The sequence below is a fragment of the Dromiciops gliroides genome, chromosome 3 (genome assembly GCF_019393635.1).
Source record: "Dromiciops gliroides isolate mDroGli1 chromosome 3, mDroGli1.pri, whole genome shotgun sequence".
In the NCBI taxonomy this organism is placed as follows: domain Eukaryota; kingdom Metazoa; phylum Chordata; class Mammalia; order Microbiotheria; family Microbiotheriidae; genus Dromiciops; species Dromiciops gliroides.
The window spans coordinates 55,212,971-55,237,577 of NC_057863.1; the positions used below are offsets into that span (position 1 = coordinate 55,212,971).

The 24,607-nt window shown below is 38.5% G+C and overlaps 1 protein-coding gene across 1 annotated transcript in view; it reads left to right on the forward strand.

Moving 5' to 3' along the window:
- XRN1 (5'-3' exoribonuclease 1) overlaps positions 1 to 24,607 on the forward strand; it is a 113,033-nt gene that overhangs the window by 8,972 nt on the left and 79,454 nt on the right. Inside the window, 4 exon segments of the mRNA XM_043990539.1 lie at positions 12,085 to 12,317; positions 14,314 to 14,411; positions 18,097 to 18,206; positions 18,294 to 18,404. Of these exon segments, the coding sequence (XP_043846474.1) occupies positions 12,085 to 12,317; positions 14,314 to 14,411; positions 18,097 to 18,206; positions 18,294 to 18,404 (552 nt within the window).

Genomic DNA, 24,607 nt, shown 5'->3' on the forward strand with positions numbered 1-24,607 from the left:
AGATTATCAGCAATCCGCTACATGTCAGTTCTTCAGTTCTTCATTACATAGGTCTTCCTGTGGAATTATTAGCCCCTAAATCAGCATAGATTTTCCTTAATGTGCATTTTGGTAGGTGTTAACAATCTTTGTGGCTCCAGTGTACCCTTCCTCTTCTTTACCATTGCTAGAATGTAATTACTCTGTGTGGACTGGTTAGCTAAAACATGAAATAACTGACTACGTGTGGTATGTAGTATGTGTGTGAGTGACTGATTGATTGATTGATTGCATTCTGTGGTCATTCAGTTTTCACTTTGCTTTTCCAAGGACATTTAAGTAGGGGAAAACTAGGCAGTATTAACAAGAGCCATGTAAGTCCTAAAAGCAAACAAACACACATACAACTAAATGGCCCTGTAGTCAGGCTTTTGAGTAATAAGATTTAAAAATGTTTTTATATTTGCAAGAAGTTGTGATTATATAATTGTCTGTTGAATATTATAGATCTTAGACTCTCAGAATTGGAAGGGATTGTAGAAGTTCTGCTAATCCAGCCCATATGTGAATAAAGATACCCTCCATAATAAGTGATTATCAGTCAGTCAGTAAGCATGGATTAAGGGTCAATTATGTGCCAGTGTGGAAATTTATTTTAATTTGGGGACCCTGCCTTTGGGCTGAGATTAAAAAGCCTTAGGCCCTCAGGGGGGTTTTCTGTGTAAGAGGGGCTGGTGCCCCTCCCCCTCAGCTTCAACTAAGCCAAAAAGCCCCATGGGCTTTACGGGACACCAGGTCAGACGGCTGGGGGAAAAAAGCCCCAGCTCCCTACGCCCTGAGGGGAGCTGTCCTGGAGATCCCAGGCTTGTCCTGCCAGGCCATAGTGTAGCCCATGCGGGGGGCACAGCCCTAGTGGGGCTGGTGGATTAGCTTGGCGTGTGCGGGGGCACAGGGAGCCTGAGGTTTGAAGGGAGAGAAGGAACATATATACAGGGGAAAAGACAGTAAAGGGGAGGCAGGAAGATGGAGAGAACAGAAGAGAGATGGTACAGGTGAGGGGAGAAAGTGAAGTTGGAGAAGACAGACAGGGAGGCTGCTACAAGGATGCTAAGAAGACTGAGGCTATGTAAGTCTGACAGAGACAGAGAAAAAGCTAAGAGCAAGGAGGCTGGAGGACACCAGAGAACTAGGAGAATGCAAGGAGGTCTGTGAGAGACACAGGGGTTCAGTGTGGCAGTACAGAGAGGAAAGTTAGATGGTAAGGGGGGTGGACAAAGTGAAAGGGGCTTGGAGTTAGAAGAAAGAAGTGGGGCAGTAAAAGCGAAGCAGGGGAGCTGGAGTGAAGGAGAAAAAGAGTGAAAGTTGGAGAAAGCTGGAGCATACCCTAAGGCAAGAGGTGGCAAAGGCCCTTATTAAAAGCAGACAGGTAGTATAATTTGCATTTCTTTATACTTATTGTTTACATTGATTTTTATAAATAAATTCTGCTTTGGTTATTTAATTAAGAGGCTTCTTAATCTTTTACTTATCAATTTGGGAGTGGAGCAGTGTGGAAAAATTTTTAAAGGGTCCATACTAAGTTAATAGCAGTCAGATAGTAGCAGCCAGTCAAAAGTCTCCAGATTAGTCCTCCAGTAAGATTAGCCCCCCCCCCCAGTCAGATTAGTCCCCCCAGTAAGTTAAAATATTTTATATTTGAATGGCGACCCAGATGGGACTTATGGCCCAATTATAATTTTTCTATACTTATAATTTTTCATATAAGTCCAGTTATATAAATTTTTCCTGATTAGTTATAATTAATAATTTTCTTTTTTTTTTTACATATTTATCGGCGAGCCAACCATGAGTTTCTAACCTACTAAACTGGTAAAAAGAATTTTTTTTTTAAAGGGCCACTAGGAAATTTTTTTTATATATTTAAAAAAAAATTTTTTTTTCCCCACCCAACTGCTTCCCTTAATTTTTTGAAAGCCTCTAGCAGGGAAAAGCCTTAGTGTTTATACTGAACCATGATTGAATATTTGTTTTACCTCTTGCCTTTTTTTGTTGGGGGTATTCTGGGACTACATATTGTCTCACTTTAAAAGAATGACTAGAACTGTGGAGTATAGATGCTGATTGAACCATACTATTTCTTTTGTTTTGGGTGCTGTTGTTTTTTTTTTTTCTATTTTGAGGTTTTGCATCACTGCTCTGATTTTTTCTCCTGTAACAGGATTAATGCAGAAATAGGATTAATGTTATTATGTGTATATATATATATATATATATATATATATATATGGATATATAGATATATAGATATAACCTATATCAGATTACCTGCTGTCATGGGGAGGGGGGGAGGGAGGGGAGGGAGGGAGAAAAATCTGAAATTGTAAAGCTGAGTTGAGAACTATCTTTACATGTAATGGAAAAAATAAAATGCTTTATATGTAAAAAAAAAAAAAAAAGAATGACTAGCTCAGTATTTTCTTATAGCCTTACAGGACTTCTCCTCATCCACACATAAAAAATGTTTTGGTTTGGTTTGGTTTTTTTAGTGAGGCAGTTGGGATTAAGTGACTTGCTCAGGGTCACACAGCTAGTAAGTGTTAAGTGTCTGAGGCCAGATTTGAACTCAGGTCCTCCTTAATCCAGGGCCGGTGCTCTATCCACTGCACCACCTAGCTGCTCCTAATAAAAAATTTTTTGAATGATGGGATGAGTGAGTCTATTTTCCCCATTGATCCCATGCTTAATATTACTGGGGGCATTTTAACTAATTTTGACCCTTATTATGCTAATATGGTAATAATTCTAGTAATTTTAGTTCTTTTCTCTTCATTACTAATATTATAGCATGGTATTTTCTTATACAATACTGGAGAGGAAGAATTGTACCCATGGTAAGCCATGTATTCAGAGGGATGCCAGAGCTCCCTCTGCTAAAAATGACCTGAAGTTAGAAAAAGATGTTGAACAGTCTTTAAAATCAGGTCAGGGGGCAGCTAGGTGGCACAATGGATAGAGCACCGGCTCTGGAGTCAGGAGGACCTGAGTTCAAATCCGGCCTCAGACACTTGACACTTACTAGCTGTGTGACCTTAGGCAAGTCACTTAACCCCAATAGCCTTACCCCTCCCCCTCCCCCCCAAAATCAGGTCACCAGAAGCCCCTCATGCAGGATGCTGTTAAACATACTCACAGAAGCATCCTAGCACCAGTGCTCTCAGGTCAAACAGTTAGAAATCAGTATAAAACCCCTAAAGTGTGTCAATATTGTGAGAAGCAAGGACACTTGTTGAGAGAGTGTAAAACTAAAAGGTATGAATTGAGACAGGTAATGACCAAAAGCCTTAAAGACTTTTTTGAGGGAAATAGAAATAATCAGGGAAACTTTTACCAGAGAGGAAACAACCAAGGCAATTACAGGCCTTATTACCAACAAAATCAGAATAACTTTAGAAGACCCCATCAGGAAGGTACAGAAGGACAAAACCAGGGCAATTATAGGCCTTATTATAATCAGAATCAAAATAGATATAGATCCTATCAGGGACATACAGAGAGGTGGAGTCAAAATAGTTATAGGCCTTTTCAGAGAGATATAAAGGAGCAAAATGAGAATAGTCACAGACCCTCTCAAAAGGGTACAGCTCGGGGAAATATAGAAAAATGACAGTGTACAGGGGAGGATTGGACAGTAAATGTTTTAATTCCATTCCATTCTCCTCCCCAGAGTAACAAACCTCATGGGACCCTTAAAGTTGGGGATACATATTATGATTGCTTATTAGAAGCCCAAAGAGTGGCAGAATTAACTAAGAAGCAGCTAAGGGCCATTCTGGGAGCAGCTGGGTATTAATGGATACCCTGTTTTGGTGAAATTGCTAGGCCTCTTATGGCTCTAACAAAAAATTCTACCCAAGTATCTTTACAGCTGGATTTCCAGCATCTTTCAGCTGTAGCAGAATTGAACTGGCCTGCTGGTGTTGCTGTTCCTGTTCCTGCTTGTCTGGTCTTCATCATTTCATTCCACCTGTACCATTTGTAGGCAAAGAACTTTCTCCACCAAGGGTTATTGAACCTCTAACTTCTAAAAAGGGTTATTGAACCCTATTATTTGATCTGTAAGATGATGAACATTAAAACTCGCTGATGTTTTTAGTTCTTTTGATAAATTGTTTATCACTTCAAGTATGCTGGTGTTTGGTTGTGGGTTTTTGGGTTTTTTTTAATATAAATTGTTTATCACTACAAATATCTGTTATTGTCACTGTACTAGATAGAGAATTCATGGACAAGATGATATGGTTTACTGGTCTAATGAGGAGTCTGTAATAATGTTTAATATTATCAGCCATTTATATTTATTTATCATTTAATATGTCATTGTGACTATGTATATAGTTTTTATTATCCTTAGCGAAAGAGTAGTAATTTTGTTGTATTGGTCATTATACCACTTTCCCAATTGACTCTGGATATGGTTTGAAATTATTGTACATATTACAAGTGTGTCCTTAGTTATGCAGCATAACACGCATTTTTACCTTCATATTGTCTTTGGTGAAATTAATATGAGATTTATAAATTATGGAAACTTACCATTTCAGAGACTAATTGCTCTTACACTGAGCTTGACGGAGATGGTTCAATTCTAAGATGCATGCCTTGGAGAAAATTTGTGCATCAAGAGGAGAGACAGGTACATGTAACATGCCCTAATGGAGGCTGAGAGAACAGCCATTCAGCAAAACCTGGAGGCAGGATTCCCTTAGTCCAAATACATTCAGTAAGTTCATAGTTGGCTGATAATAACAGCTATATAGGGCATATCTCTCACTCCAAAAATTAGTCTGGTGTCATGGAAGCTCCAGCCCATGCACCTGCTTTAACCTCATTTGGCTTTTTCATTCAGTCTGGTGGCATGGTTAGAATCCATCCACCTGAGGCCTAACACAATTACTAAATGTCTGTGCACCACGAGATGTGGTGTGGTAACCTTTCCATAACATTTTCGGGTGTCATCACAGACACATTACTAAATTTGGCCTTGATCTAGACATATAGTGGTAAAAAGTGTTATTAATGTAATAACTGTCTCAGTTTTCTGTTGCTTATGGATATAAACATCCTCCAAAAGGGGGGACTCCAACATGCTGTGTATATATCAAGTTTAAATTTTTTTTGTACATTTTAAAGAACTTTCACTGTTCGTTTGTTTTTTGAAGAAATTTCACTATTTATTGAATGTTTTGGACAATGTTATACTAAAGACTAGTGAAAGCTCAGCAGTTCCAGAGACAGCCAGAATCCAGACCAGAGTCCAGATTCCCCTGATGACTCCTCAACCCTCCTTCAAAGATGAGATTTAAAAGGACTTTAAATGGACATTTTTGTTTCTTCCCACATAAACCATCTGTAATGTGTATTTTCTGCAGAGGCCTTCCCTCTGTGGACATTGTCAAAGTGCGAGTCCATGAGGGATTGCCCCTCTGGACAAAATTTTCTTTTCCTGTGTTGTTATTGGCACTGTGTCCTAGCATAGGTTATGGTATTTTGTTTTGCTGCTTCATCAAGGAAACACACTGTTTCTTGTTGAAGTAAGTGGGGGACTGTGGAAATTTATTTTGATTTGGGGACCCTGCCTTTGGGCTGAGATTAAAAAGCGTTAGGCCCTCTGGGGTTTTTTCTGTGTAAGAGGAGCTAGTGCCCCTCCCCCTCTGCTTCAGCTGAGCCAAAAAGCCCCGTGGGCTTTACGGGACTCCAGGTCACCAGGCACTGTTCTATCAATCACTAATCATTTATTAAACACCTACTATGTGTGAGGCACTATGCTAAATGCTAGGTATACAAAAAAGAGGCAAAAGATAGCCCCTAACTAAAGGAGCTTACAGTCTAATGGAGGAGACAGCATGCAAACAAACCAATACAAAGCAAGCTGTATAGATGATAAGTTGGAGATAATTGAGAGGGAAGGCACTGGAATTAAAAGGGTTTGGTGAATGCTTCCTGTAAAAGGTACAATTTTCACTGAAAACTTAAAGGAAACCAGGGAGGTTGGTTGACACCTCATGATGGAGGAGGGAATATGTCCCAGGCTTGAGGGACAACCAGAGAAAATGTCCCAATCAGAGATTCTTGTTAGACAGCCGGCCAGCCAACATCACTGAATGTATTAAGGATTAAGGTGTAAGAAGACTTGGAAGAGTAAGAGGGGGCTAGGTCATGAGGAGCTTTGAATACCAAACAGAGCATTTTGTATTTAATTCTGGCTGGCAGTAGGGAGCCACTGGAATTCATTGAATAGGGGGTGACATGTTTGGACCTTTGTTGTGGGCAAATCACTTTAGTGGCCAAATGGAGGATGGATTGGATGGGGAGAGACTCGAGGCAGGCAACCCGCTAGCAGACTATTGCCGTATTACAGATGTGAGGTGATGAGGGCCTGCAGGGGGTGGTGGCTGTGTCAGAGGAGAGAAGGGGGCATATTCAAGAGCTAGTACAGAGGTGAAATGGAAAGCCTTGTCAACATGAAAATGGTAACATGGGAGCCAGTGAGATCACCAGCAAATTAGCCTACAGGGAGAGGAGAGGGCCCTTAGACTTCAGAGATGAAAATGAAACAGTCCCTTTCCTTAAGAAGCCTACAAATGGGGGGGGAGAGATGGTGTGTTAACACAGAGATGTAAACAAAATACAGTGAGAGAAGAACTGCACTTGTGATTTCATTGACATAGAAAGCTTAGGGATGGTGAAACTCTCTGCCGATGCCCAATTTCTAGTCTGAGAGTTTGCCCGAAGCACTGACACCCACACAGCCAGGAAATGTAAGAGATGGAACTTGAGTTGAGGTCTTTGGAGGGGAAGAGGGTACTACTAGTAGCTAAAGAAATCAGAAAAGGCCTCAGGTTAAACATGGGATCCTACATTTGGAGTTGGGAGTTCATTGAGTCCAGCTTCCTTGTTTTATGGATGACTGAGCTACTGAAACCCAGAGAGAGAAATGACTTGCTCAGGGTTGCACATGATGTAGTATCTGAAGTGACATTTGGACCAAGATCTTCCCAACTCCCAAGTCTGACACACTCTACTACACCATTTTGTCTCTCGAACTGAGCTTTAAAGGAAAAAGGAATTTTTAGCAGAGGAGAGTATTCCATCAACTCTGCTTAAGCCCAGAGCCAGAAAGGAGATGGAATGCTATCTGGGAGCAATAGCAACAGCAGGCCAGGCTAACCAGACAACAGAAGGCAGGGAGGGGAATGATGTACATACAGGAAGTCTAGGAAGGAAAACTGGGCCCAAGGTGAGAAGGACTTTAAATGGCAAACAGGAATTTGCATTTTATCCTAGATAACCACTGAAGTTTACTAAGCAGAGAATGGAGAACAAACAGAAACTTGTTGGAATATTCTATTCAGAAGAGAAGCAGGGAGGACCTAAACACCAGCCTTGGTTTAAAAGTTTCTTGGGAGGAATAACTCACTACATCCCAAGGCATCCCATTTCACTTTTGAGAGGCTTTCATTTTTAGGAACGCTTTCCCCCCAAAATGAAGGCAGCTGATGCTACAGTGGATAGAATGCTAGGCCTGGATTAAGGAAAACCAGAGTTCAAATTTAGCATTAGATGTATGACCCTGGACAAGTCACTTAACTTTGATTTGCCTCAGGTTTCTCAACTCTAAAATGAGTAAAATGACAGCACCTACCCTACAAGGTTATTGTAAAGATCAAATGAGATAATATTTGGCCGGTTTTTTGTTTGTTTTTAAGGCACTTAGCACAGTGCTTAGCATACCATATAAATGCTTGTTCCCTTCCCTTTAAAAAAATAAATTCATAGTACTGCCTTGTTAGAACAGTCCTTACCCATTGTCTTGAAGACAGCTATCCCACTCTCCCTCCTTTAGTTTTTCTTCCTCCAGGTCAAATATTCCCAGTTCCTTCAACTGATCTTGACATAGGGCATCAGTCAGTCAAGTGTTTTCTCATCACCTGTTAATTGCCAAGCAGTGTAGCTGGTGCTGGGGATACAAAGACAAAAAAGGAATTAGCAGCCCTTGCCCTCTAGCGCCAATGTTTCTAATGATGGAAAAAACACATGTACACGACACATAAGCAAGTTAAAGTTAAAAAGGAAAACTTAGAAGCTGGTGGAACCAGGAAGAGCCTCTTGTAGAAAGTGGCCCTTGACTGAGACTTGAAGGCAAAGAGGCATTCCACAAGGCAGAGGTGAGGAAGAAGAGTGTCTCAGACATGGGGGCTGGCCAGTACAAAGGCACTGAAACAAGAGGTGGTGTGTTCTGTGTGAGGGAGAGCAAGAAGGCTAGTATAGCTGACTGTCAAGTGTAGAGACAAGTAATGAAGGTAAAAAGGGAAATGGCTCCAGGTTGTAAAGAGCTTTAAAAGGCAAGCAGAAATTTGGATCATAAATAGCGGGGAGCCACTGGAATTATTGAACAGAGAAATGATACAGTCAGACCTGCACTTTAGGAAAATCACTTTTACAGCTTATAGTAGATGGATTAGCATGGGAGAGATTTGGGGCAAGGAGATGAATTGGCAGGCTGTGTGGTAGCCCTGGTAAGAGAAAGGCCTGAACTAGGGTAGTAACTGTGTGATTGGAGAGAAGGAAATATATTGAAGGGAGAGATAGAAAGGACAAGATCCTGGAGATTTTACAACTTATTGAGGAACTAGGTGGCACAGTGGAAAGAGTGCGGGACCTGGAGTCAAGAAGACCTGAGTTCAGATATACCTCAGACTCTTAGTAGTCTTGTGACCCTGGGTGAGTCATTTAATCTGTCTCAGCCTCTGTGTTCCAGTCTGTAAAATGGGCATGATACCTACTCACAGGGTTCTCATGGGATTGAATGGGATAACATATGTAAAGGGCTCTGGAAACCCTCAGATACCATATCGATCTGTTATCATCATCCTTTCCAAAATGTATCACCCAGAACTGAGCACGGTGATTCAGACGTGATTTGAGGCAAAGGAGAGCAGGACTAGGGTTATAGCTGGAGGGAACCTTAGAAGCCACTTGGCCAACTCCCCCTTGATGTACAGATGAAGAAACTTAGGCAACAGATAAACGATTTACCCAAATACATCCAACACCTGTTGTTATAAATGTAATAACTAACATTGATATAGTACTTATGATGGGCTACAGCATCAGAGGCAGGTTCTCTGACTCTGCAATTAGTGATGACCTTTCCCCTGAACTAGTTTGCCTCCCAGGAGGGGAGAAGGATTGTCGCCTCCTTATTCTTGGATGCTAACCCTCCAGTCACTGTACTCCTCCCTGCTTTCCCAAGACCTTGCCTCACTTTTCCTTCCTTTAAAATCTTGACCTCATAATTAACCTGTTAAACTTTACCCTGTCCTTCACCAGTGAATCTCTTGCCCCTTTGTCTTCTCATTGCTCATCTTTTCTAAACTCCAATCTTGGCTTCTTTTCCACCATCTCTGCCTTCTTTGTTTTTACTTGCATATTGCTGAACATGGCTGGGGCAAAAAAAAATCATATCTGCAGGGTGCCGAGGTGGTGCAGTGGATAAAGCACTGGCCCTGGATTCAGGAGTACCTGAATTCAAATCCGGCCTCAGACACTTGACACTTATTAGCTGTGTGACCCTGGGCAAGTCACTCAAACCCCATTGCCCCGCAAAAACAAACAAAAAATCACATCTGCAGTGTCTGGATTCCAGTGGGAATTAATGTTATCTAATCTCAACTGGGCCTTCACACCAGTCATCTTACTCTTCTCTGATTGACTCTCTTTCTCACTTCAAACAACACATGTTCCAAACCAGTTTTCTCTTCAAACCTCTTATAAACCACCTTTACCCACTTCCCTCTCAATAGGGGACTTCTCATCATACTTTACTGAAATAATTAAAGCTAAATGACATAAATTTCTTCTTTCCCTCAATTCCACGCTTGAAATCACTTTAACATCATCCATCATTCTCACTTTCTTGTTTCCTGAGTCTTTTTTTTGGGGGGGGGGTGGAGCAGTGGGGGGTTAAGTGACTTGCCCAGGGTCTCACAGCTGGTAAATGTCAAGTTCTGAGGCCGATTTGAACTCAGGTACTCCTGAATCCAGGGCTGGTGCTTAATCCACTGCGCCACCTAGCTGCCCCTGGGATAATAAGTGTTTTTTGTTTGTTTGTTTTTGCGGGGCAGTGGGGGTTAAGTGACTTGCCCAGGGTCTCACAGCTGGTAAATGTCAAGTCTCTGAGGCCGATTTGAACTCGGGTACTCCTGAATCCAGGGCCGGTGCTTTATCCACTGTACCCCCTAGCCACCCCTGTTTCCTGAGTCTTTAAGGAAGAGATGGCCCTTGTCTTTGTAAATCTAACTCCTCTACTTGTTCCTTGTTACTACTGTCAAGTCTCACCTGTTCTAGAAATCTAACCCCTCTACTTGTTCCCAAGCTATAATCCTATTTCAAATTCCTTTCACAGCCAGACACCTTAAAAAAAAAACCCTCTACTTTCTTAACTCCCACTCACTTTTCTACCCTTGCAAGTCAAGCTTCCTTTTTCATCATTTTAACTGAAACTGCTCTCACTACGGTCACCAACAATCTCTTTATTGCTGAATCCAGTGGCCTTTCTCTGTCTTCGTGCTTCTCAACCTGCTATGTTTGACACTATTGACAACTCTCCCAGCCTAGATACGCTTTGGATTTTTTTCTTTGTTGGGTCCTGGATTGAATCACAGCTGAGCAATCTTTCTCTTGCCCTTTTTATGTGGGGTATGTACCCACTTAGAAGTTAATAAATACTTATTCATTCCTGAGTTCCAAACCTACAGCTCCACTGAGATAGCCCATGTGCTTCTCCCATTTATTATGTCCAAAACTGAGCTCATCATGATCTTTATCCTGGAATCTTTTCTTCCTCCAGACTTCCAGTCTCCTAGGTTCATAACTGCACTTTACCTTATTCCTCATAATCCCGTTAGCTGACAGATCCCGACAGTTTTGCCTCCATGACATCCTCACTGTTCATCCGGCTCCCACTGGAGCTCAGCACACCTGCTTCCTCTACATCTCTGCTCACTTTCCCTGGCTGGCCCCTTTGCTGTGGAGCGTTCTCCCTCCCAGCTTCCCTGGCTTTGAGTCTCAGCTAAAGTCCCGCCTCCTATAGGAAGCTTTCCCATCTCCCTTAATGGGCTGGGGCCTTTCCTTGGAGATTTTCTCTGGCCTGTGCTGTATATGTCTTGTTTTTACAGTCATTTGCAAGTTGTCTCCCTTATTAGGATGGAATCTCCTGTAGAGCACGGACTATTTTTGCTTCACACATAGTGCTTAAAAATGCTTGTCGACTTGTCTTTACACACACTATGTTCTAGCCAAACTAATACTTAAAATTCCCCGAAGTAGGCATTCTATCTCTGTATTTGAATAGGCTCTTTCTGTGCTTAGGCTGCCCTCTTTCTGCACCTCTTAGAACCCCTCCAGCTCCGTTCAGGGCTCATTTTAAGTACCAGTTCCTACAAGAGGCCTTTCCTGATTACCACAGTTGTTAAATCCCCCTCTCACCAGGAATGATACTTGTCTATATATTGACTTTTTTATGTACGAGTTGTTTTCCCTCCTCATCCCCCAAATAAAATGTAAAATGTAAGCAACTAGAAGGCAGGAACTGCTTCATCTGGCATAGTGTTCAACACATAGTACTTGTTGAGTAAATGCTTTTTGAATTGAACTGAATTGTTCAACTCAGTTATTTCATCTAATTTGCGAGCCCCCATTTCTCCTAACGGCATTACACGCATTGCAGCTCTGCTACATGGTATTTAACTTTGTAGCTATACCTAGACAATTTTTTCATTTGTTCTTCCTTTCATTTTAGAATGTTTTGGGCTTGATTTGCATATATTACTTATTTAACTCTGCATTATCATTCTCTTTTTTGGTAAATTGTACTTCATTTTGCTGGAATTAACATTCTCACTTTGCTTAAGGAGTGATATCATTTACTCTCTTACAAATTAAGCCATGACTGATTTTCATTAAGTAGTATCTTTTAAAAATTGGTTTTTGTACATAAACACACAATTGACCTTAAAAAAATTATTTTTCTTTTTTTGTTTTTAGATTCCTGAATTTGATAACTTGTACCTGGATATGAATGGAATCATACACCAGTGCTCCCATCCTAATGATGATGATGTTCATTTCAGAATTTCTGATGATAAGATTTTTGCTGATATTTTTCACTACCTGGAGGTATTGTTTCGCATTATTAAGCCCAGAAAAGTTTTCTTTATGGCAGTTGATGGTGTGGCTCCACGGGCAAAAATGAACCAGCAACGTGGGAGACGTTTTCGGTAAAGGGAACATTTTAAACTTTTGTTTAAAAGTGTTGTCTTAGATTAATAATATTTTGTTTACTTTTACATAATTTAGATTGCTGTTATAATATTTTTCACACTATTACTTTTAAATTAAAAAGACACAAGTAAGCAGATTAGAGAATCCTAGAAGCTAGAGTTGGAAAGATCCTTATTGTCCACTTAGTCCAGCCCATACAGGAATCTTCATTATAACATACCAGCCAACTGTTTAAGCTCTATTTGAAGCCCTCCTGTGAGAAGGAGCCCACAGTCTCTCCAAACAACTCATTCCATTTTCATACATTTCTAATTATTAAGATGTTTTTCCTAACAGATTTTGATTGAAACTTGTAGCCATTGTGCCTGGTTTTTCATGCTGATACTTAATATACAAAATCTCCTTCCTCTTTAACATGATAGCCCTTCGAATACTCAAAAACAACTGTCTCCCCTGTTTCTTCAATAGATCCTCTTGTGAAACAGATTCAAAGCCTTTATTCAAATCACCAATAAGAAAATTAAATAGCACAAGGACTAGCACAAATCTCTGGGACTCTCCACTGGAGACCTGTTAAATTAACTTTGAGCTTAAAAAAAAAAAATAATAATAATAATAATAAATTAACTTTGAACTGTTAACAATTCCTCTCTTTTGGCACAGTGGAAAGGGTACTTACTCTGAAGTTGGATTTCCATAACCACCTTTGATGCTTACTCCATGAGTAAGCAATCACTCTGAGCCTCAGTTTCAACATCTGTGAAAGAAGGGAATTGGACCACATGCCTCTAATGTCCTTTCCAGATCTAGATCTATGATCTTATGATCCATTTTTTCTACAACAATAGTAGGAAGTACTTGACTACAAACTTAAGTAAATGAGAGCTACAGCATTTCCCTACTATACCAGTAGAAACTTAAAGTAATGCATTCAAGATACATTTTTGGTTGGTTTGGGGGGGGGGGCGGCAATGAGGGGTTAAGTGACTTGCCCAGGGTCACACAGCTAGTAAGTGTCAAGTGTCTGAGGTCGGATTTGAACTCAGGTCCTCCTGAATCCAGGGCCGGTGCTTTATCCACTGCGCCACCTAGCCACCCCCTCAAGATACTTTTAAGTGTCCTTCTGTAGTTTGCACAATTATTTTAGCAGTTATATCATGTTATATATTAAGCATTGGTGAGGTTAAGCACAAAGAATATCACAAAATTGAGGGAAAATATCATGGGTACAGTTTTCATTTGAAGCCTAGTGAGACTAGTTAAGTAAATGTCCTAGAGTTGTGGTCTAGGCACTCAGAGCTCCACAGCTGTGAGACACACAGCCCTGGATAGTTCTCTCTAAAAGGTCTTCTGGGTTTATGTTATTTTAATGTTTCAATAAAGAAATAAGATAATCTTGGTAACAGAAATAGTTAATGTTATTTGATTTTAATTCTGAAATATTTTAAAAAGGAAATGGTAAACAAAAGAAAATTCTTTAATTGTATTTTTAGAATTTTATCAAAGCACTTGTCTTCTAATATATAGACACCACAGGGTGTCCCAAAAGCCTTAGTGCAGCTTCAGTCTATTAAAACTAAAAAAAAAAAAAAAAGAAAAGGCTTTGAAGAGCCTTAAATGCTATTTTCTGGAGTTCTTGAGGTTCATTTTAAGCACAATTGTGTTGATGTGAAGTGAATAGTTTTTTTTATAATGTTAGAACTCATTAGTCCTTTCATAAGGTACGCAATGATTTACATATGTCCCATCCAAAAAAAAAAATCTTGCAGTTTATCTTCCCCAATTATTTTTACTTCAAAATATTTTTCAAGAGATAAAAGCTTTAGGCTTTTAAAATATAACAACCATGGAACAAAAGTGTAATAGAGTCGTTAATTTTATTCAAAGTGTTCAGGGAGAGAAATTTTTCAGTCTAAAAAGATTAACTTTTATAGTGCCCATTATTTTCATTTCTCAGGGTATTTAAAAGTTTTTTCCCCCTTAACTTTTAAGGGCAGCAAAGGAGGCAGAGGATAAAATCAAAAAAGCATTAGAAAAAGGAGAAACTCTTCCTGCAGAAGCGAGATTTGACTCCAACTGTATTACACCAGGTAAATATATTTAGAAATTTTGAGGAAGGTTTAAAATGTTTGTTTGACAAGTATTTAAAAAAGATATTTCATTCTTCAGTTGTTTTATCCTGGACACAGTGTTCAATTTGTTGTGTTTTCCTAGTTCCATCTCAGAATTATTAGATGAGTCAGTTTCCTGACTATTAGTCTTAAATTTCCAAATTACTAAATCCACTATTCTCATGGACAGGAGGAATAAACATTTTTATCTGATTCTGTTGTTGTTTTGTAAATTTTTTAATTTATTTGAATACAAAATGAGGAAAGAGGGGAAAAAACCATTGCCATATACATAGCAGAACATAGGAAAGAATTCAATATGAAACAATATATTTCTATTTCAAGAAAACCCAAATAATGAATACTACACATTGTTTTCCAATATGCCCAGCTTTTCTTCCTTGTTGGTTTTCCTTTGTTTTCTGCTGTGTACTTTTTACTTTATTATCCCTCCCCTCCCCTGAAAGCTGCAGCTAAGCATGGATATATGTGTTTTATAGACATTTGCATATATGTGTGTAAATATCTACACACATGTATGTACATGTATGCACTCATACACATGTATGTAAGACCGTGCTGTGCTTATGTTTATTTCCACTCAACATCTGTTTTTCTGAAGGTGGGTAGCATCTTCCTTCACAAGTCCAAATGTTTCCCTGCCCTTCCAAATCAGCCAGCTCATCATCTCCCATGCCACAGCAATATTGTAATTCAGTCACATCTTACTGAGAGGCTGGCCTTGAAAGGTTTCCCAATTGTCTACATTCCTGCTCTTCTTGGTTACATAGATTTTATGTATCCAAGAAAAGCTTAATTTAAAATAAGCAAAATTATCCATTTTACTCTTCAACAATGCTCTCACCTTATAATATGGTTTAAGCTCTAATACTGCTAAAACTATTTCATTGACATTTTTTTCCTGGTTTCTTTGAAGTTCCTGAACTTTTGTTCTTCCGAAAGAACTTTATTGGTTTTTCTAACTCAGTAAAATAAGTTTTTAATAATTTAATTGGGATGACATTGAGTCCATAGATCAATTAGTTAAAATTGTCATTTAAAAATTTATATTTAGGGGCAGCTAGGTGGCACAGTGGATGGAGCAACAGCCCTGGATTCAGGAGGACCTGAATTCAAATCCTGCCTCAGACACTTAACACTTACTAGCTGTGTGAACTTGGGCAAGTCACTTCACCCCAATTGCCCCACAGAAACAAAAAACAAAACAAAAACAAAAAAAACAAATTATATTTAGCTTTACCTACCCATGAATAATTGATATTAATTCAGTTATTTGGATCTCAGTTTATTTGTATAAAAATGTTTTATGTTTATGTTCAGATATTCCTATATCTGTTTTGGTAGGTATATGGTCATTTATTTTATACCATCTAGTTCTTTTAAATGGTCTAAACCAATATTGAATACTATTGCTGACACATAATGTAGTTTCTCTCTTTTAATTTTAACTTTGTCTGAGACCATGATTACTATCCTGTCTTTTTTTTTTTTACATAATAAATTCTACTCTTGCCCTTTATTTTATCTTTGTGTATCTCTCATCCTTATAATGTTTCCTGAAAGCAATATATTGTTGAATTCAGATTTTATTCTGCTCTGTTTCTGTTTTATGGGTAAATTCATCCCATTCATATTCTAAGCTACAGTTACTGTGTTTTTTCCTCACTATCCTTCTCACCCTATTTAGCTTATCCCTCCTTACCCCTGCTTTACTTCTACCCATTACCTTGCCCTCCTGTTCCTTACCCTACTTACCCCTCTAATCCTCCCTTATACTCTCCCCACTCTCTATCCCCATTTAACCCATTCCTGATGAGTTAGGCTCCATTACCACCCACCCTCCTCCCATCTAATTCCTTATAATCCAGTGTTACCTTCCTTCACTCCCTCTGGGACAGCCCTACAGACAGTAGCAATGGTGGCAGTAGTGGGAATGATTCTTAACAACTCTTAATGTTGCATTTTTTTAATTTTAATTTTTCTCAATTATATGGAAAGATATTTTTTGAGTTCCAAATTTTTCTCCCACCCTCCCTTCCCTTCCCCCTCCCAAAGCCAGTAAGCAATTTAACATAGGTTATACATTACAATCATGTTAAACATATTTCTACATTAATCAGAACAAAATAGAGAAAACACAAGAAAAAATAAACAAGAACAATAACAAAAAAGCAACAACCAAAGTGAAAATAGTATACTTCAGTCTATATTCAGACTCCATAGTTCTTTTTGTGACTGTAGAAAGCATTTTCCACCATAAGTTTTTTCTCATTGTCTTGGATAATTGTATTGCTGAGAAGAGCCAAGTCCATTACAGTTGATCATCACAAAATGTTGTTGATACTGTGTACAATGTTCTCTTGGTTCTGCTCGTTTCACTCAGCATCAATTCATGTAAGTCTTTTCAGGTTTTTCTGAAATCCATCTGCTTATCATTTCTTAAAGCGCAATAGTGTTCCATTATATTCATATACGGCAACTTCTTCAGCCATTCCCCAATTGATGGGCATCCCCTCAATTTCCAATTCTTTGCTACCACAAAAAGAGCAGCTATAAATATTTTTATATATGTGGGTCTTTTTCCCTTTTCCATGATCTCTTTGGGATACAGATCTAGTAGTGCTATTGCTGGGTCAAAGGGTATGCACAGCTTTAAAGCCTTTTGGGCATGGTTCCAAATTGCTCTCCAAAATGGTTGGATCAGTTCATAACTCCACCAACAGTGCATTAGTGTTCCAGTTGTCCCACATCTTCTCCAACATTTATCATTTTCCTTTTTTGTCATATTAGCCAATTGGATAGGTGTGAGGTAGTACCTCAGAGTAGTTTTAATTTGCATTTCTCTGATGAGTAGTGATTGAGAACTTTTTTTCATATGGCTCTAGATAGTTTTAATTTCATCATCTGAAAACTGCCTATTCATATCCTTTGACCATTTCTCAATTGGGGCGAAGTTGCATTTTTTAAAATGAAATCTTACAAGGAAAGACAGGGTACAAAGGTGTGGTTAACAAGATTACATTCTATTGTCTCAAAAGAGCATTCCCAAAAAAATTTAAATTAAAAATTTTTTTAAATTTTTTTAAAAAGAGCATTACAGGGGCAGCTAGGTGGCACAGTGGATAGAGTACCAGCCCTGGAGTCAGGAGGACCTGAGTTCAAATCTGGCCTCAGACACTTAATACTTACTAGCTGTGTGACCCTGGGCAAGTCACTTAACCCCAATTACCTCACCAAAAAAAATAAAATAAAAAGAGCATTACCATTGAGCCATGATTCAAATCAATGCCTATGATCACGACAAAGACATACATCTTTTACCTTTCCTATTTGAGAGTGACTCAATTTTAGGGTACCTTGTCTCAGTGATATTATAAAGAGATAGAGTGTTTACCAAGCAAAGGTTATACCAAACTGTTAGCCTGTTTATGATGAAAAAGTATACCATAGTCTAATATATAAGTAAGACCTTGCTGATCACTGCAATTGTATGCTTGCCCTCTCAGGTACCACGAGTAATATATCTTATACCTTGTCACTTAGAGGTTATGAACCCAAGGCTTATTTTTTGTTTCTGCTTGTAATCGGCTCTTTCCTTAATGGCATTAGATCATATTTTGTTTGTTTGTTTTAACTTTGACAGGGACTGAATTCATGGCCAGATTACATGAGCATCTGAAGTATTTTGTAAATATGAAGATTTCCTCAGACAAGTCATGGCAAGGAGTTACTATCTACTTATCAGGCCATGAGGTTATTTTGTCTTTTAACTGAAGCATTTTTCTAAATGTAATTTTCTAAAATACATCATATTACCCCTTTTTTTGGCTTTATATTCAGACTCCAGGAGAAGGAGAACACAAAATCATGGAATTTATCCGATCCGAGAAAGGAAAGCCAGATCATGATCCAAACGTCAGACATTGTCTTTATGGTTTAGATGCTGACTTGGTAAGTGTATTTGTGATGCTGAAATTTACCATTATCCTAGTGATTTCAGTAGAATAACTGATGGATAAAAGCTTCATACATAAATTTGGTAGTGCTTATAAATGAGATCCCACTGAAGATGTAGCTGCAGAAATGAGAAGGAATCACTAAAAGACTGGAAAGAGTAGTTGGGTTTTTCTTAGTTGAAAGAAGGAAAGTTGGTAGCAAGAATATATAGCATCTGACCTTAGAATGTAAGCCCAATGAATCTATTACTTTATAAATGTAAGTATTCTACAAAAATGATTCATAGTTCCTTCATGATTATACCATGAGACTTACATCTATAACTTCCTATAATCTCACCTCAAAGAAGCATTCCTCACATTATCCTGACATTACAAGAAAGGTAGTGAAAAAGCAGCCCTCACTCTTACCACATGAATGACTTATCTTTTTCTGTGGGAGAGAGGGACTTTCTTCACTTTCATAGTTTTATTTCCAGTGCCTGATACATAGTAAAGGCTTAATTGTATTTCAGTTTTATGCCAATATACATGGCTTTGATAACATTCTTATACCACCTTTGCACAGTTCCTTGTTTAGTGTGCATTGCAACCTCATCTCACTGTATTGGTGTTCCTCAGTTTACTTCTTTGGAGGCTGTAGCAGACCATGATTCAAAGTCATACATTACGAGAGAAATTATAGCTATAAAAACTGTACTCCCCTGCTCCTCCTCCTTCTCCCCCCCCCCCCAAAAAAAAAAAAGGATGGACCTTTGCTTCAGAAAACAGTTTGGGAATCTTTGAAAGAAGGCTGTCCAGTTCATTTTTCTCCTCCTATTAAATTTTTCTCATTGTCCATTTGCAGTTTGTGTTTGTGTACATTTACGTACAGTATACTTATAGGTGAACGTTATAGGTTTAAATTCAACTATGGATCTCATAATCTGGTCATTAGGAATTCTTCCTCTTGTATTATTTTACTCTGCAGATAATTAGGCCAACTTCTTTTGAGTGATTATGGCTCTGATTTAGGAGGTTCTACATTGTTTCAGAATTTGTTGCAGTTCAGCAAGGTCATCCACATATAGCAGCATCTGGAGCACCTCTCTTTCTATGGGAAATCCCTCTTCAAATTATACATTATGCTGGATCTCCTCCATGAGAGTGATGAGCATGTCTGGAGTACATATATTGCCCTATTTTATATTTCTCTTGGTATTAATGATCATGGTGTTATTGAACAAGGTTGTCTCTGTTATATTTTTCGAGGTTTCTTATTTAATATTGACTTGTGCATGGGAGGCACCGTCTTGAAGAATAGCATTTAAGGTGGTATTTTGCTCCACAGAATCAAACTTTTTTTAAGGATAATAAACAAAAAGTACAATAAGATCCTGTAAATTCTGTCTCCTTCGGTCAGTTGTGGGATAGTAAAGATAGGATTTGCCATGAAATATCCATTGCAAAAGCAAGTGATGTTCCTTACCATTGTTTTTATCATGGATGGTTTTGATACCTATATAGATTATTTTCATAAAAGTTTTATAGAGATGGTGAGGTAAGCACATATAGGTAGGTTAGCAGTTAAATGTAGCTGTGCTCTCACTTTTGGGGGTTAATAATAAGGTTCATTTCTCTCTCCCCCCTTCTTTTGTTATCTTCTCCCTCTTCAGATACATTACCCATTCCTCAATGCCCTTGAAATTGTGACCCCCAGAGTGGACATTTCTGTACATACTTAATTGAGTCTTCCTACTTTTCTGATCTTTGTTTTTTCCAGTGCTATTTATAGTCCTTTAAGAAGTATGTTCAGGACTGTTAGGCTAAGGGTTCAGATATGGTGGCTTTACTGTCCATGATGAGAAAAAGAGTTTATTATTAAAATACTTAGAGAGGGGCAGCTAGGTAGCACAGTGGATAGAGTACGTAGGCCCTGGAGTCAGGAGGACCTGAGTTCAAATCTGGCCTCAGACACTTAACACTTACTAGCTGTGTGACCCTGGGCAAGTCACTTAACCCCAATTGCCTCACTAAAAAAAAAGAAAAAAATACTTAGAGAGATTTTCCATCTTTCGTCTGCTTACTGCCATTCTTCCAATTTTTTTCATTAAATAACTTCAAGGTAACTGCTTAGCTGGGTTTCTAACAAAGCTTTCGTTATAGTTGTTTTTTCTTTCACTGTCCCACTACTACTTCCTGTTTTATGAGATGATTCTACTCATAATCTTCTACCATCCTTCTCTTTAAGATTTCACAGATGAGTTTATAATCTAAACCAGTGTTGCCCTTTGCTGCCATCCCTTCACTTGCCAAATGCATCCAAATATTTGCTGATTTAAGACAGTTTTGAGTTTTTTTGGGTCTTTTCATTATAACAATTGATTTGCACTGGTTAGACCTCTGTATAGAATTATAATCTGTCAGTTTTGTTTCCATTTCCCATTTTTAGTACTTTGTTTAATTGCATACCATATTTTTTCTCATTTTTATTCTTTTAGTTTTATATTAATTTTGACCTTTGTTCTAACAAATTGATGGTCTGACTGTTACACAGAGAGCTGATTCAAGAATGACTCCTATGACCCTGGGCAAGTCACTTAACCCCCATTGCCCCACAAAAAAAAAAAAAAGAATGACTCCTACACCTGTAACCATAACATGTTGCTTCTGCTGTATTTTAAAATCAGAATATTTCATTTTGTCCAATATGATGTGCTACTTATGCCATTTTTTCTTTGTTGTTTTGTTTGGTTTGGGGTTTTTTGCCATTTTTTCTTAAAGTATTCATGATTTCTAGGTATGACATTTTTGTGTAGTTTGCATGTTTTTGGTGTATCATTCCTTACTCTGTATTTCCCAACTTGTCCTTTCCCTTAAAATCTCTATTGATTTAATTGGGAAGATCTTACTGAATTCTTCATACAATTTCTCTGCCATTTCATTCATTGCAATAGGTGTTAGTGAAGAAACTATAATTTTTATTGTTTATTTTCTCAAATAATTCTCAGAACATTTTAATACAAAATGACTAAACAACTCATAAAATGATGTTTCTTGTTACGTTTGGAAGAATAATAAAACCAATTCTACCATATCCTTTATTTACCTCTCTAGTTAGAATCTGTGACCTGTCTTTCCATTCAGCCCCAATTTCCTTTTTTTCCTCTGTTTCACTTATAGCAAGAATGTAAGATTGATACAGTAAAGTTCCTTCAGTTGTATGACCATTTATTGGTCAGTATACAAGGATCTTACATTGTTTTTCTTTGTTTCCTGGACTACCATAGCCAAAGAATTCACCCCCCAACTGTCCACCCTACTGGTGATGAGCCTCTCCATACTAAGTTTGGATGGTCCTCAGAAAACAAGCTCAATGTGTTGCTGGTTCCTTACCCAAAGGCATTGTAGCATTATAGATCCTACCAGTGCTTGTGCTCCACTAGACCAGTTCAGTATAACTGTCATGCAACAGTCAAGGTATTAGTGAAGCTAATGTAGTGGTACTACAGCAGGTGCTTAAGTGTTTGCTGAGTTGAGTCAGTACTCCAGAAGTAAAGGAAATAGACATTTGGAACCACTTTCCCAGTAAATGTCTATTATTCCTAGCTGCCTTCGAGAGCCATTGTTCACGTCTGTTTAAATCAACGAACTTTACGGCTCTACTTTGACTAGAAAGGCAGCCAGAGGTTGGACCAGTGTGTTGACAATGCCTGCTTAAGCAGGATGACTTCAGAAAGGCCTGGAAAGACATGAATGAAATTGTGTATTGTGAAGTAAGCACGACCAAAAGAACATTGTACCCAGAGACAGCAATATTGTTTGACGACAAACTGTGAATGACTTGACTATTCTCAACAATACAGTGAATCCAAAACAATCCCAAAGTACTATTGATGAAATATACTATCCACCTCCAAAGAAAGAGCTGATATTGATAGAAGAGACTGAAGCATGTTATTTTTAATTTTGGGGTTTTTATCATTTTCTTATACAAAATGACAAATATGGTGATGCTTTACATAATCATACATGTGTAATCCATATGTGATTGTTTACCCCCTCAAGAAGGGGGGAGGGGAGGGAGGGAAAGAAGGATAAAAATTGGAACCCAAAACTATAAATAAAAATGTTTATTATTTTTTTCAAAAAATCAATAAATTAAATTAATTTTTTTTTAAAGAAAAGAAAATGCCAGCTTTCAGCTTTCTCAAAGTTCCTCAGAATCCTACAGTCAATAGTGGACATCCCAGTCTCTGGAATAGTCCAAGATCTTGCATATTATAGGAACTTCTGCAGTGAAAGATGGGTCTTATGAACTTAAAGCATGACCTAGTTTGAATCATCGTGGTGTAATGTAAAGAGACATGAACTTGGAATCAAAAGAAGTCAGTTCAAGACCAAGTTGTAAATCCTGACTGTGAGATTCTGGGTAATAATAATAATAGCATTTATACAGCACTCTAAGGTTTGCAAGGCACTATAGAAAGATCTCATTCATCCTCGAAGCATTCTTGGAACGTAGGTGCTATTTTTATCCCCATTTTACAGGGTTTCTTCAGGGTCACCCACAACCAGCAAGTGTCTGAGACCAGCTTTGAGCTTAGGTCTTCCTGAAGCCAGGCCTGAGGCTCTATACACTGGCTTCTGCCCTTGCAAGTCCCTTTACTTCTGAGCTTCAGTATGAATGATATACCTTACATGGTGGTTGTGAGAAAAACATTTTTTAACATTTTTAAGTGCTATATGAACATAAGCTATTATTACTGTTATCATCATCCCGTTTTATGGTTAATTGGGAATATGTTCATTGTACTTGATAGTTCTTTTTCTACCTGTTCCCTTTTGATCAAGGAAGGGAAATCCCTGGTTAGCCAAAGGATTCTATAGAAATGTGCATAAAATAGCAGAAACCTGCAGTCACAAGAAAGAACGCAGGCATCCTAGTCCTATGTTGTCAGATGTTGCCTTCAGACAAGGGAAGTGGCACCCTCAGTTTAGAATCAGATGAGAACAATGCAGTAAACATGGCCTCCGGGCCAGAAGGATTACTGCTCTGCAGGACTTTGAGATTGACTAGGGTCTAAGTAACCTCTAGTCTGTACCTTTAATACACCCCTTCCTCACCACCAACTCTGAAAATCTCTAGTTTTATGTTATTTTATTTATGTAAAGCATTGCCACGTTTGTCATTTTGTACAAGAAAACTTGATTGGGGTAGCTAGGTGGTGCAGAAAACTTGATTAAAAGAAAAAAATGAAAGAAAGTGAAAAATAGCATGCTTCAGTCTGTGTTCCATCAATATCTTTCTTTCTTTGGAGGTGGAAAGTATGTTTCATCAATAGTCCTTTGGGATTGTCTTGGATCATTTTAAAGCTCCGCTCAAATACTGTCTACCTACAGCCTTTTCTGACCTGCCTCCAATTCCCATTCACTTTCCCCAATATCCATTATATTGTATCTATTTTGTATTCATATCTATGTACATCTGACCTTCCCTGGTAAAATCGAATTTCTTTGAAGGTAGAGACCTTTGTATTTGTATCCCCAGGGGTGAGTCATAGACACTCAGTAAACACTTATTGTTTAAGATAAAAAGGATACTTTATCTACACTTTTAATTACCTTGCCCTGGTGTGTTGTTTCTGAATTTTTACATCTTCTTTTTCTTGTAAATCAGTACTTGTGTGGAATTTGTGTTGGCAGGGGGGAGGAGAGAAGATGGTGCTGCTGCCAGAGCACCTGGGAAAAGCTACCGAGAGCAACTGAAAGGGAGATGGGTAATTAGGTATCAGGAATGATAGGTCTAGAACCAGGGATCAGATTCAGCAGCTCTGGTCCTTCCAATTTAACAGTCACCAGAGTTTAGAAATAAATAAGGACCTTCCCCCCCCCCCCCCACAAAAAAAAAAAAAAGAAAAGGAAAAAGAAAGAGAAAGAGAGAATAAGGGAGAAGAACTTGGTGCCTCATATTCATTAAAAGGAGTTGGGGCATCCCAAATTTACAGGGACTAGTAAAACTGAACAGATCAGATTAAATCCTTGATAGCTCCTTTCTATTGTCTCCTCTATTCTATTGCCATGGAAAGTAACCTGCGTGAAAGGCCAGTGAGGATGAGGGGCCCCAAACTGAAGCTTCTATACTTCTCTAAGTCTCATGTGAATACTGTTGTCTTTTGGGGGGGGGGGGCAGGGCGAGGCAATTGGGGTTAAGTGACT